Source organism: Pimephales promelas, chromosome 11 (assembly GCF_988280905.1).
Source record: "Pimephales promelas chromosome 11, fPimPro1.hap1.1, whole genome shotgun sequence".
In the NCBI taxonomy this organism is placed as follows: Eukaryota; Metazoa; Chordata; class Actinopteri; order Cypriniformes; family Leuciscidae; genus Pimephales; species Pimephales promelas.
In genome coordinates, this window is record NC_142779.1 from 5,666,408 (window position 1) to 5,680,500 (window position 14,093).

The following is a 14,093-nucleotide window of genomic DNA, read 5'->3' on the forward strand; positions in this document are numbered from 1 at the left end:
CTGATGAAAGTATAATATATCATATGTATGAAATAAGTAATATAAAAATAGTATTTAGTTATTGTTTTTTACTTGGCTAAATGGGTCAGACCCTTTCAAATCCACAATTAATTCAGATGAGGAATTTGTATAGCATTCAGTTATGTTGTGACTGACAGGTGCTCTTGTATCGCTCCGCCTCCTCTGGACTCACACACACACACACACACACTGAAGCTCTAAAGCGTTATCTTTCGGACGAATAGAACTGTATATTTCACACATTCCCAATCCCATCACAGAAGAGACAGCCCTGGACCGCAGTTGCAAGGCAAGTTTAGCGGTTCTTGTATTTCTTCCCTCAATGAATCACGTCGAGATTTATTCAGCTTTATTCTGTCCGTGTTGTTGGTCTCCGTCGGCCTGCTGTTAGTTTGTCGCATTATTGGACACTTTATTCACTGTTAGATATGAATGTTTTGCACATATTGAAGATTAGAAACGTCTAGCTATCGTAGTAGGCTATCGCTAAAAAAAATGCTGTTACGTTGAAGTTAATAATTAACGTCGTTAAGTGAACCGCAATGATTTGCGAAGGTTTAACGGAGCAAGACAACACCAAGACAAATGTTTGCCATTCCTTACATTTTAGAAAAGAAATGTAGCGCTAGGCCTACAGAACAAGACACCAAATTAAATCGCCACTAAAAGTGTTTTTAAAAATGTTACATATAGAGGTTTAAAATAGTCCTGTTGTTGATTTCTCGACGTTTCAGTAGTTTGCGTACATTTGTTTGTATATAGCCTACGTACACTGAGTGTGATTCGTTTGTTGAAATGAATGGGAGGCTCTCAGATTGTGTTTGTTCAATCATTCATATCGAAATAGAGATAAGATGCCAATGGTGTGGCATTTTGAGTATAAAAGTAGTTGGCATCCAAATATTTATTTATTTACAAACCTTATGCACACATTTCACGTAGAAGAGCCACAGAGCAGCATCCCAGTTATCAAAGACAGTATTTAACATAAAAACTTCTTGATGCACAACTATTCTCAAAGTTATTTTTCTCTGGCCATTTGTACAATTGCCATATTCCACATTAACATGGTTTCACATTAAATTATTCCTTTAATGTTTAACAACCAGTGCCAAGATACTTAGTTTTGAATAGTATGTCCATTGTATTATCATTTACATGTATACTGTAAGTGTAAATAAATGTTTATGGGATCTCATCCCCAGTGTTAAGTCTTCTGAAAGCTGGTGTACATGATTGACATTTACATGTCTGTTTTTTTTTTTTTTTTTTTTTTATGGCTAAATGCAATGTCCAGACAAATGCACAAACATTATGTTAGAATGATATGGAGTGGGTTTTAAATGTGGAGTGAGTGTGAATCATCTTGGTATCAGTTTTGCTATTTATACCCGGTCTGCATCTCACTGCTCCAGCATGTTCACATATGGAGGGATCTCAGCACAGATCAGTGCTAACAGGCTAAAGGCGGATGGCGTGGGCTCTTTTGAGCAGGCCTTACACTTCCAGAACCAGGATTTTGAGGCCCTCAAACAGGAATGTTTGGAAGGGGGCTACCTGTTTGAAGACCCCTGCTTTCCAGCCGAACCGCCCTCGCTCGGCTTCAAAGAACTCGCTCCACATTCCTCCAAAACCCAAGATGTGGAGTGGATGCGCCCTACGGTACAGAAAAAAAGCTACATTATTAAATATGGTTGTCTAAAACGGTTAGGGTTAAGTTACTCACCCTCATGTCATTCCAAACCTGACTCTCTTTTTTGTGTGTATATGTGTGTGTGTGTAACACAAAATATGGTATTTTGAAAAACTGTTTGTCCATGCATGCAATGAAATTCATTGACAGGATTGGACCACGCTGACTTTCATTGTTTTACATTCGCTACATCTTAGTCTCTGATGCTCACCAAGGCTGCATTTGATCAAATAGTAATATTGTGATAGTAATACAATTTAAAATAACGCCTTTTCTATTTATTTTATAATGTAACTTATTGCTGTGATGCAAAGCTGAATTTTCAGCATCATTACTCCAGTCTTCAGTGTCACATGATCCTTCACAATCATTCTAATATGAAAAAATATATATATATTATCAATGTGTATCGCTTAATATTTCTGTGGAAACTGTGATTTTTTTTTTTTTCCAGGATTCTTTGATAAATAGAAAGAACAGTATTTATTTCAAATAAATGTTTTTTGTAACATTATAAATGACTTTACTGTCACTTTTGATGAATTAAAAAAGTCTTACTGACACCATTTTGAATGGTAGTGTATACTGCATAGACAGCAACATGCTCTTAATTTTGGGCCCGCACACACATCCCTGCAGTCAATGACTCCTCCCTTCTCTAGTCTCTACTGCAGCTGTTGTCACTATTATAAAGTTGCATACACATGGATTATAACTTAGTAAAAATCCCTCCTCTGAAGAATGAAGACTGCCCATTGTTACATATTCATATTAAGAATATAAATATGTTTTTCTGGCAACATTGGTGTAGCAGCAGTACTTGTGCTCATGTCGTCCCAAAGCCTGTTTTTTTCCCCCATAAAATACGAAAATATGTTCTTTTCCATACCAGGGTTATAATAATTAACTAAAACTAAAGCCGATTTTTTTTTTGTTTGTTTGCTTGCAATAAAATAAATAATAACTGAAAAAAAATAAAATTATATATATATATATATATATATATATATAATAACTATCTCTCACACAAGTATTATTTTTCTGCAAGTTTATATCTCACAATTCAGAGTTTTTTCTTGCAATTCCATGTTTATATCTCACAATTCTGAGGAAAAAAGTTCTGCTCACAATTCTGACATTTTTTCTCACAATAGCGAGTTTACATCTCGCAATTCAGACTTTATTACTCGTGAGATTATATCTCACTTGCTATATTTTTCGAGGGAAGAAAATCAGAGTTGTGAAATAAAAAGTCACAATTAACTTCTTTATTAAAGTTTATTCTTCCATACTAAAATAACTAAATACTGATATACAGATAAAAACATTGACAAATAAAAATGACAAAAACAACAAAATTTCTAAAACTTTCAAATGGAAATACAAAAGTAAAAACTAATGCAAAATATCAAATAATTTTCCCTCAGTCATCATATGGTGAACGTGATTTCACCAAGTACCACGTTCAACATCCTGATCCAGGATGTTGATCCTGGATCAACTTTCCGATCAACCATTCAGATTTGAGGGACAAGTTTCCAGTTTATGTCAAGTTTAGTCTTAGAACCAGAGTGAAGTACTTAAACATCAGTGTTATTCACCTATCATTTAGGTTAGGTTAGGTTTAGGGGTAGAGATTGGGTAAGGACTACATTTTGGGACAGGAATGTTGATCGAGGAAAATGTGTTACTTGATAAAATCACGGTGACTGTCTTAATATAACACTGTTCCATTCAACGGCAGTGTGTCAAAAAGGTAAAAAAAAACTGTTAAACATTTATCCTTTGTGTATCATACAAAAAAACATTCAAATTTGTTATAACACGAGGGTGCTTTTTCATTTTTGGCTAAACTATTCCTATAAAGTCTTGCTTGCTTCAATCTTGCCAAGAATAAAAAACCTTTATGCTTTCTTCTCCTCTAATCTAATCCCTCCTTTTCTGCAGGAGCTCTGTGATGATCCTCAGTTCATTGTGGGAGGAGCTTCGCGGACCGACATCTGTCAGGGAGCTCTGGGTAAGTGTTCTGCTACGGGAATCACCTCTAAATGATTCTGTGGCTGTACCAGCAAACTTAAAGCATGAGTCACGACAGAAAGAACAGCTCATATAACTGACCTGAGGCGTGTCTGCATGTGACTCATCCGTTTCCCCCTGACCTTGAATCAGTGCATGTTTGTAATCGTGCCAACCTATTCAATCAATGTGCATGCAGATTTTTTTTTTTTCATTTTTATAAGTTGCCACCCTTGTATATTACATTATGTCTGCTATCTATTAACTAGTGTCAGCACACACCTACTTCTTCTTTATTGTTAGCATTTTCCATGTTTCACAATAATAGAAAAGTCATCAAAACTAGGAGATAACTTATCTGTATGCTCTTATTACATTAACTGCGTTACAACTCTCAAATCCACCAGGCTAAAGTCTGACCCTGCAAAAAACATACTTATACTTTGTTAGAATTTTCCATATTTCACAATAATTGAAAGTTCATCAGTCTTAGAAGATAGCATGAATGTAATAATGGAAATTATATAGTGACCAAAAGTATTAAACCATTCAAATCTCTCATATATTTGAGCCTACATTTCCTTAGGCTTGGCCTGCCGTCGGCTGTGGAAAATTCCTCTGCTCTGAGGTGGAGATCTGAGTGGGATGTAATCAGGAATGGGTACACACAGAAATTAAGCCCCACCCCTTTCTTTGTGTCCCCCTGCTGGTTGTAAATTGACAGTTCAACTGCTGTGTTGTATTAAAAGAAAAAATAATAATGGCATTTTATTCAGGGATTTTAGTATCACAGTTTAAATAGCTTTTAGAACAAGTGCCATTATGCCTCATCTGTTATATATATATATATATATATATGGTTTTCTTTTTTCTTTTTCCTGCTCAGGTGACTGCTGGCTCCTCGCTGCTATAGGTTCTCTGACTCTGAATGAAAAACTCCTCCACAGGGTCGTACCTCTAGGCCAGAGCTTTCAGGATGACTATGCTGGAATTTTCCACTTTCAGGTTCTGAAACACACTATGCATGCTCTAAAAGTTATTTTTGTAAATGATGAAACAAATTCTAAACTCTAAATATTGTGTTATTTTTTTAACTTTATTAATTAAAGCATTCTAAAAAAAACAATTACAGTTTCCACAAAATATTAAGCAGCACAGCTGCAAGACTTGTGACACTGAGAACCTGTTTAATCTGGAATCCTCTCAGCCTTTTCTTCACGCAGTTGCTTGTTTCTGTTCTGCAGTTCTGGCAGTTTGGCGAGTGGGTCGACGTTGTGATTGACGATCGACTCCCGGTCAAAGACGGGGAGCTCATGTTTGTCCATTCAGCAGAGGGAAATGAGTTCTGGAGTGCCTTGGTTGAAAAGGCCTATGCAAAGTATGTCCTGATAGACATTTTGGTAAAGATCTGCAAATTTTGTTCTTACTAAACAAGAATCATTTACAAAAGTGCACTTATACTGTCTCTGTCTTATTTAAGAAAGATTTTCTCATGGTCCGTGTGCGTGTGTGTGTGTGTGTGTGTGTTTGTTTGTATTGTGCCAGGCTAAATGGCTCCTATGAAGCTCTCTCTGGAGGCTCCACCACTGAGGGATTTGAGGATTTCACCGGAGGGGTCTCAGAGATGTACGAGCTCCGGAAAGCTCCGAGAGACCTGTACCGAATCATCAGCAAAGCCCTGGAGAGAGGCTCCCTGCTGGGCTGCTCTATTGATGTGAGAGCTTTATTCACTTAAAGGGTTAGTTCATCCCAAAAGAAAGAAAATGATGTCAGTAATTACTCACCCTCATGTTGTTCAACCCCGTAAGACTTTTGTTCATCTTCGGAACACAAATTAAGATATTTTTGATTAAATCTGAGAGCTGGATCACTCCTCCATAGGCTTCTTAAGGGGTCGACTTTTTGCGCACAAAGTATTCTCATCGCTTGATAAACTTTTGAGCCACTGTAGTCACTTGGACTATTTTAACAATGTCTTTCATAACTTTTGGGCCAGCCAGTTTCGATCCCTTAAGTCAAGAAGCCTATGGAGGAGTGATCCAGCTCTCAGATTTAGATGAACGAAAGTCTTGAGGGGTTGAACAATATGAGGGAGAGTAATTACTGACAGAATTTTCATTTTAGGGTGAAGTATCCCTTTACTTCATAATAATACTTCACTCAAAAATTAAAATTGTTACCTACTTGAACTCATGTTGTTAGAAACCAGTAAGATTGTTTTCCAGTTTTAATGCAGATATTTAGCAGAATGTCCAATCTGCTGTTAATTTACAATGTAAGATGATAGGGATGGTTTTGGGGCTGACAAGCATATACACTACCCTTCAATTTTTTTCTTTTTCTTTTTTATATATATATATATATATATATATATATATATATACACACACAAGGATGCATTAAATTGATCAGAACAATTGACAATAATGACTTTTACGTTATCACAAAAATAACGTCTCTAAAATAAATGCTGTTCTTTTGACCTGTCTTCATCAAAGAATTGTGAAAACAGTATCTAATATTTTCAGAAGATTATTAAGCAGCACAACTGTTTTCAAAATTGATGATAATAATAAGAAATGTTTCTTGAGCAGTAAATCATCATATTAGAATGATTTCTGAAGGATCATGTGACACTGAAGACTGAAGTAATGATGCTGAAAAATCAAAAAAATGTAAAATATTTATATATTTTTATTTATATTTTTATTCATTATAAATATTACTTCGTTTTACTGTATTTTTGATCAAATAAATGCAGCCTATTTATTATAAATAAATATTACTTTATTTTTCGATTGATTGCTTTATATCCATTTTACAGGTCATTTAGTTTTTCTTTCAACATTTATTCACGTCCATTTATTTACCTATTTCTATACATATATTAATTTGCTATTTATAATTGTTTTCCAGATCACCAGTGCCTTTGACATGGAAGCGGTGACGTTTAAGAAGCTGGTTAAGGGCCACGCTTACTCAGTGACTGCTCTCAAACAGGTAACGCTCCAGTTTAGATTGATCATCGACATAATGGAGTTCAATTTCAATCTCTCTCCTCTTTGATAGGTGGAATATAGGGGCCGTACGGAGAGGCTTATCCGTATCCGTAACCCGTGGGGTCAGGTAGAATGGACGGGGGCCTGGAGTGACAAGTAAGAAATAGAACAGAAATACTCATCCGGTTCAGCCCAAGTCATTGAGTAAGAAGACCGTGTATGTTCCCTCCTCAGCTCTCCTGAATGGGACGAGATCGATCCATCTGAAAAGGATGACTTGCACTTACAGATGGAGGATGGCGAGTTCTGGTGAGCTGTTTTAGCAACACAAAATTAATTTGACACAACAGGAGACCAATAAGCATTGTGTACTCTCACAGTCACAGCATAAAGAAACGGCTCCCTTTGTCCCCAGGATGTCATTCAGCGAGTTTTTGCGGCAGTTCTCCAGGCTGGAGATTTGTAATCTGTCCCCTGATGCTTTGAGTGATGAGGACCTGAGCCACTGGAACACCATCAAGTTTCACGGTGCCTGGCGGAGAGGAAGTACCGCAGGAGGCTGCCGAAATCATCCCAGTGAGTTATCGCTTGCCTTGAGGTCACAGTATGGCAGTATTGGTGGTCATAGTGAGAGTCTGTACTATATTGATAGGCTTTACAAATGACCACATGTTTTGAAAAACATGATAGAAGGAAATGTTTGGATATACAGTAGCTTATCCTCACAGAGGCTGCATTTATTTGATCAACTGTACAGTAAAATAAGTAATATTGTGAAATATTTGTAAAATTTAAAAGAATTGTTTTTTATTTGAATATATTTAAAAATGCTCATTAGCCATTACTAAAGTCTTCGGTGTCACACATTACTTAAAAAATCATTCTAATACGCTGGTTTACTTCTCAAGAAACATTTCTTATTATATGTTGGAAACTGTTCTGCTGCTTAATGTATTTGTCGTAATATCTTTCAACTGTAGTATTCTTTGACTAATAGAAAGTTGAATTAAGTTTGAAGAATAGAAATCGTTTTATTTGAAATAGAAATAATTTGCAACATTATAAATGTCACTTTTGATCTATTTAATGCATCCTTGCTGGATAATATTAAGTATTAATGATTTTCTTAAAAAAAAAAAAAAGAAAGCTTATATTAGTGCATTAAAGCATCATATCATGAACAAGATGAACAATTATTAACACATAAATCAAACTCCGCTACCAGCTTTACCTGGGATTTGAACCCCATAACTCTATGTGTTCCTGTACTATTTGGCAGACACATTTTGGATCAATCCACAGTATAAGATCACGCTGCTGGAGGAAGATGATGACCCGGAGGATGAAGAAGTGGCCTGCAGCTTACTGGTGGCTTTAATGCAGAAAGACCGCAGACGGCACCGCCACCACGGCCAGGACATGCACACCATCGGTTTTGCGCTCTACGAGGTGAAGAGGTCCCTTTCCAACATGTTCAGATGTTTGTTATGCTTAACTAGCAAGCATAAGCTGGCAATCTTAATAATATAATCATATTTATGCAAATTTTGGAATATTGCAAGAACAGGTAGCTAATAAAAAAGGACTTTTTCCTGACAATGTTTCCATCCCATCCATGTGTTCAAGGAAGAACTGGCAAATGTGGCTCAGTAATGAGAATGAGATGCACTGTAGGACTGAAAGCAGCTGGTGTCCACCAAATATTGATTTGTTAACTTTTTGCTCATTGTTTTACAAAGTTAGCTTGGTGATTACAAGGCTAGTTGTTTTCTGACATTGTAAAATATTTTCCTCAGTGCTTTTTGTATCTAATTATTAATTATAGAAGTTATTTTTTGTTATTAAATGTTTTTTTTTTTTAAATAATTGTTCATTACAAAATATTTTTTTCTTTCCATTTCTTTTTTTCTCCTCCTCACAGATTCCTGAAGAGGTATGATCCCATGTCAATAACTTAAATAATTTTTGTTAAATAGGTTTGATGGTTTGTGTACTTCCATAAACAGGTCATTTATTTTAAAAATGGAAGATTTGAAGATTCAATTATTCACAGTGGAATAACAGAAACTTAGCTTTGCATACCGCACAGATTTATAGTTTCTGTCTGTCTGCAGTACGCCGGCTGTCAGAATGTGCACCTTAAAAAGGACTTCTTCCTGACAAACTCATCGAGCGCCCGCTCCGAGACCTTCATCAACCTGCGTGAGGTGAGCACCCGTCTCCGCCTCCCTCCTGGGGAATACATCATCGTCCCCTCCACCTTCGAACCCAGCAAAGAGGCTGATTTTGTCCTGCGAGTCTTCACAGAGAAGCAGTCAGAGACAGAGTGAGTGTGTGTTTGAGAACTTCAGGCATTTTTCAGATTACTCACCCTCATGTCATTTCCAATGTCCAAGCTTTTTTTTTTATGGACAGTGGACAAAGACAAAATAGCACCATATAGTCACACACACACATTTATATGATGAGAATACATTTTAATAATTATATTAAATTAAATTTATTAATTTTATTATTTAATTATTGTGATAATTTTCAGATTTCTTATTTATTTATTTTTTTTTACATATTTTAATATAACTACATTTGCATATAATAATAGTGCACTAGTCACATTGAACTACTTCCATGGTTCTATTTTTGTTGCATGGTAATTTTCTATGTCATATTTCCTGTTTTATTCCTTTTACTCCGGGTGTTTGAGAGAGATAGTTAGCAGGATCCAATTTTTAACAGTAACTTTTATTTGACAACACCAGACACTGTACAAGGGAAACATCGGGGTGTAAATACACAGAATAACGAGTGAATAACTAGGAACAGTTGATGGAAATCAATAACTATGAAAACAAACAAGGGTTACTATAGAAACAAAGCAAAATGGGAACTAAACATGTGGCGTGAACACTGGAAACAATAGAAATAGCAAATACACTTCAAAATAAAGGTCCTCTAACCCAAGACAGTGGAAATGAGACCAGAATTGTATGTGTTAAAAGGGAAAAAAGGAAAATTGGGTTTGGAATGACATGAGGGGTATTTAACCCATTACCTTCAATAAAATTAGTTTTCTCTTCAAAGGGAGTTGGATGATGATATTTCAGCTGACCTGGAGGATGAGGTAAGATTTTGGATCAACGTTATCGCATAAACTTTCTGACAAAAAAAAAAAAAAAGATTGCAAGTGCTATAGAGTGTTAGTTCATACTGTTTAATAAATATGGTTTCTTATAGGCAGAAATTACAGAGGATGACATTGATGACTCTTTCAAGTCCATGTTTCAGCAACTGGCTGGAGAGGTGAGTGAATATATAAAAATGGTCGTGATGTTAGATTTGTGCATGTAATTGATCATTTTTTGTCTTGTTTTAGGATATGGAGATATCTGTCCGTGAACTCAAGACTATTCTCAACAGAGTAGTGTCCAGACGTGAGTAACACACAACAGCTTGCTCACACTTGGAGTCGACTCAGTCAAAATGAACCTGTTTAACTGAATTGAATGAACCATTTCTCTCTCAGACAAGGATCTGAAGACAGACGGCTTCAGCATGGAGTCCTGCAGAACGATGGTCAACCTCTTGGATGTATCCTTCACTATTTAAAATAGTTCTGGGTTAGATACAAGTTAAGCTCTATTGATAGCATCTGTGTCATTCTGTCGATTACAACGGAAAATCATTTAGGCAATAATCCTGTTTACATTAATGCAAATACAGTGGGAGTCTATTATATATTTACATTTTTTTTTTTTCTTTAAATGGCAATGTACTGACAGCAGAAATATTGGATAGAGCTTTCTACAGAAAGGTTAGCTGTATATGTTAATAATATAACAAATAGTTTATTCTGGAACAATGCTGGTAATTTAGCATGTCAGTTGTGATCAGACAAACCTGCATCAGTTTTTGTTCTTGACTCCGTTCATCAGAAAGATGGTAGTGCACGTTTGGGTTTAGTAGAGTTTCAGATCCTCTGGAACAAAATAAGGAAGTTGCTGGTGAGAGGAGACCTTTTTATTATTATTTTTTTATTTATTTTTTTATCTTAGCCTACTGAATAAAACTTAAAACTTGCATTGTGTTTCCCACAAATTCTGAAATGTTTATACAGTAGATGATTCTTTATAGTGTTCAATAGAAATAATTCATGCATTTTTTTCCTACTCAGGGGATCTTCAGAGAGTTTGATATTGATAAGTCAGGGACAATGAACTCTTACGAGATGCGTATCGCTGTAGAATCAGCAGGTAAAGAGGATTTCATTATTGGCACAAACTCACGAACAGGGCCCAAAAACTTTAAGATCATTAAGATAATTTGCTGTCCATTAATATTTATCAGCCATAATTGAAAAGTGAACTCCTTTATGAGGTAAAGAGTTTTAAAAGTGAACTCCTTTAAGTAGTGTTAACTAATAGGACCTTATTGTAAAGTGTTACCACAATCTTCTCTGAAAGCCCACCCTGTTGATTTTCTTTACAGGTTTTAAACTCAACAATAGACTCAACCAGATCCTTGTTGCCAGATACGCTGAGAATGATGTCATCGATTTTGATAACTTTGTTTGCTGCTTGATCAAACTCGAGTGCATGTTCAGTAGGTGTTTCTCTTTGAATCACATGGTGCCTTTTAATTATTTTAAATTACACTGAAACACATTATGCTAGCGTCTTCATAGTCTTGCACTTCCTTGTAGGAACTTTTCAGCAGTTGGACAAAGATGGAACAGGAACGGCTGACATGAACTTGTCTGAGGTGCTTTGGTTTGATTTCTTGATTATTTAAATGTTCAGATATCTACAAAACACTTATTCTTTCTCCTTCCTTTTGTTTAGTGGCTCTTTATGACCATGTGTGGTTGAAGTAAACCATTTCATTAATGTCCAACTCCAGAACCTGCTGCAAAGTGCCTCAATGCAACAATCTCATTTCCACTATAACCTCATTAGAATAAAGTACTTCTAGTTTTTTAAAGAATTTATTAATATAACATATTGCAGTTACACTACAAAGGAAACCTATCTAGTGTGAAACACAGGAGAAGAGGACCTCCATTCACCGCTTCTCTAGGAATGATGGAATGGCGAGAAACATCATGTGCATGGGATAAATATCAAGTGAGCTTCAAGTTTTGCATTTGTCCTAAAAGAAGACCTGCCTTTACTTCCAAAAGATTGTGTACTGACAGTGCCATAGTGTACTTCATGTTCTCCTAAAAGGTGAACTAATGCATCCTATTAAAACAGCTTTAGATGCAGAATGCAAAACTTGTGTAGACATTGTCACTGACTTCCTATGATCGGAGTTTTAGAATAAACTCTGTTGTTAAAATTGAACTTGTTTCATTTCATGTGTTCTGAAAAAAGCCTGAAACATTCTTACAAACATGAAATATTGGAGCATTTAATGGTGATTTGAGTAATATTTAAATCATACATATTTGGGAATACTATAAACAGAAATCATGCACTTTAAATCAATGGATAATGTAACAATATCTACAAAATTATAACAACAGAAGTTATATCCACATATTTTATTACAAATATTTCCACAAGTAACCATGAAAGCAAATTTTTATATTTATTTACAAAGATAAGTAGTTGCCCTCCCAGATTACAGAAACGCTAAACAAATCGCTGAGCAATGGCTAACAATTTTGAATATTCCCCTTCCATTTTGCGCAGTTGTGTTGGTAAAGGAGTTTTTATTCTTGTTCCTGTGGGGTTTCCATTCTCTTCAATCAAAACAACATTATTAGAATCGAAGCGTGGGGTCATTCGTGCTCCAGGCATCTTATGACCCACTATGAGAGCTTTTTTCTTCTGTCCTTTAATGGCCAGTAAGACTCTGTCTCCCACTTTACCAACTCCATTCTTGGTGTAAACGTGAATGACTTTTGGTGGACGGTGGTGATGGGCATTTCCAAGAGCGCTGTTGTCGACCACCCTCACGCGTGTTAACTTCTGAATAGCGGCCACAGTTGCTGAGACACTGCGGTGAGATTGATAATATGTTGGTTGAGAACATGTGAGATCATTATTTCAAAGCTAAATGACAAGGCTACAAATTAAAACAATGATCATTCATCATTAAAAAGTAGCTTAGACTTTTCTGAGAAACTAAACCACTAATCATATATTAAGAACAAAACATTTGAATACCCATTATGTGTGGTATTAATAAATCACCAACCGTCTTTAGATGACAACCACGGGTGCCCTGACCAATTCATTTCTATAACTTTTGCTGTCATTAATGATTATAAATGGTAATATAAATAATAATTGCAATATTACAACCCTGTAATAATGTAGGAACCCTGCCAAACTAAAGTACAACCTCAAAAATGAGGAAATTGTTTACCTGAAAGTCCTCTGCTGCACCAATTTGGGCAAAATCACCCCGGACAACGACAGGGCCATCCTAACCTGACAATAAAAACAATCCAAAATGTGTAATAATGAGAATAACATTAATATAACTTTATAATATAACTTAACGAGTATTAATAAATAGCATCTGGCGTTTGACACCTCGTGTTATTTAACTGCTTCAGTTCTCGGTGAAAGGATGCAACCAACGGGAGAAAATTGACTCAAACATCTATCTAAACATTAGTCAAAATGTACAAGTGAAGTGATATTAAATAGTGTGAATAAATAACGTTATTACCTGCTCAGAACATTCACACCAATGTCACACTCATACACACATCGGCTTTGCGTCATAGGAAAGCGACGTGCGATCTTTTTCTTCAAATGTTCAAATATCAGCGAACTGAGCTCATTAGCGTCCCCTGCAATGTTGGAGGAGCCACCGCATTAGAAACCGACAGTATCCCTGGGTATGGCAAGCCGTATTAACATTTAATCCTTAAACCTACTAGTATCTATTTTCATGCTACTAGTAGGCCTACTTATTTTTTTAGATTTTCATAGGTGTCCATTAAGTACCATTGTTTATTCTTTAGGTAGGCTACTATTCTTTAGATACTAGTAGGCTATATTTTTCTAAAGGTATTTTCGAATAATCAAGTACTATAAACTAGTACTTATTAATGGGCTCTATGCACGGTGGTATTTCCGGTGAAGATTTAAGGATGCTTGATAACTTCCGCCGATCGTAGAGTCCAATCTTTATTTATTATTTGCTGTGTTTTTCCATTTTATTTATTTTTATTATTTTAAGCTTGCTTTATTTACGTATTTATTAATTCATTTGTATCCACATGTCTGATCTCACTTTCTGACAATATTCTGAAATCAACACTAGAGGTCACTATTGGACTGGAAATGTAACACAGATCTCTGCATTCTGTGGAGTTATAAATACATCAAGAAATTAGAAATTATAATTAA

The 14,093-nt window shown here is 35.7% G+C and overlaps 2 protein-coding genes across 4 annotated transcripts; one reads left to right on the plus strand and one right to left on the minus strand.

Annotated features, from left to right (window-relative positions):
- Positions 1-18: 18 nt before the first annotated feature.
- On the plus strand, positions 19-12,068 carry capn1a (calpain 1, (mu/I) large subunit a). 3 transcript variants are annotated; one of them, XM_039671795.2, is made up of 22 exons: positions 19-310; positions 1,437-1,683; positions 3,662-3,731; positions 4,617-4,735; positions 4,975-5,108; positions 5,276-5,444; positions 6,647-6,730; positions 6,800-6,885; positions 6,964-7,038; positions 7,145-7,305; positions 8,009-8,178; positions 8,651-8,662; positions 8,844-9,055; positions 9,811-9,850; positions 9,964-10,029; positions 10,103-10,160; positions 10,253-10,317; positions 10,662-10,730; positions 10,901-10,979; positions 11,215-11,328; positions 11,429-11,487; positions 11,568-12,068. In XM_039671795.2, the coding sequence occupies exons 2-22, from the start codon at positions 1,438-1,440 to the stop codon at positions 11,592-11,594; spliced, it is 2,115 nt and encodes a 704-aa protein (XP_039527729.1). In that variant the 5' UTR covers positions 19-310; position 1,437; the 3' UTR covers positions 11,595-12,068. The 3 variants fall into 3 exon arrangements, with proteins under 3 accessions (XP_039527729.1, XP_039527728.1, XP_088972929.1); XM_039671794.2 differs by lacking the exon at positions 11,568-12,068 and having other exon boundaries at positions 11,429-11,517; XM_089116803.1 differs by lacking the exons at positions 8,651-8,662; positions 11,568-12,068 and having other exon boundaries at positions 11,429-11,517.
- A 185-nt stretch (positions 12,069-12,253) lies between these two features.
- On the minus strand, positions 12,254-13,542 carry mrpl14 (mitochondrial ribosomal protein L14). Its single transcript, XM_039671797.2, has 3 exons — positions 13,408-13,542; positions 13,099-13,163; positions 12,254-12,726 (listed from the first exon to the last, which is right to left on the minus strand). The coding sequence occupies exons 2-3, from the start codon at positions 13,155-13,157 to the stop codon at positions 12,360-12,362; spliced, it is 426 nt and encodes a 141-aa protein (XP_039527731.1). The 5' UTR covers positions 13,158-13,163; positions 13,408-13,542; the 3' UTR covers positions 12,254-12,359.
- Between the last annotated feature and the right edge of the window lie 551 nt (positions 13,543-14,093).

What these genes read in the sequence shown, in the direction of transcription:
- capn1a (XM_039671794.2), top strand. Translation starts at nt 1,438, where the DNA reads ATGTTCACATATGGAGGGATCTCAGCACAGATCAGTGCTAACAGGCTA. An exon ending in TGGAGTGGATGCGCCCTACG is followed by an intron (nt 1,684 to 3,661) that starts GTACAGAAAAAA and finishes CCTTTTCTGCAG; the next exon opens with GAGCTCTGTGATGATCCTCA. An exon ending in ACAAAATAAGGAAGTTGCTG is followed by an intron (nt 10,731 to 10,900) that starts GTGAGAGGAGAC and finishes TTTCCTACTCAG; the next exon opens with GGGATCTTCAGAGAGTTTGA.
- mrpl14 (XM_039671797.2), bottom strand. Translation starts at nt 13,157, where the DNA reads ATGGCCCTGTCGTTGTCCGGGGTGATTTTGCCCAAATTGGTGCAGCAG. An exon ending in GTGCAGCAGAGGACTTTCAG is followed by an intron (nt 12,727 to 13,098) that starts GTAAACAATTTC and finishes ATCTCACCGCAG; the next exon opens with TGTCTCAGCAACTGTGGCCG.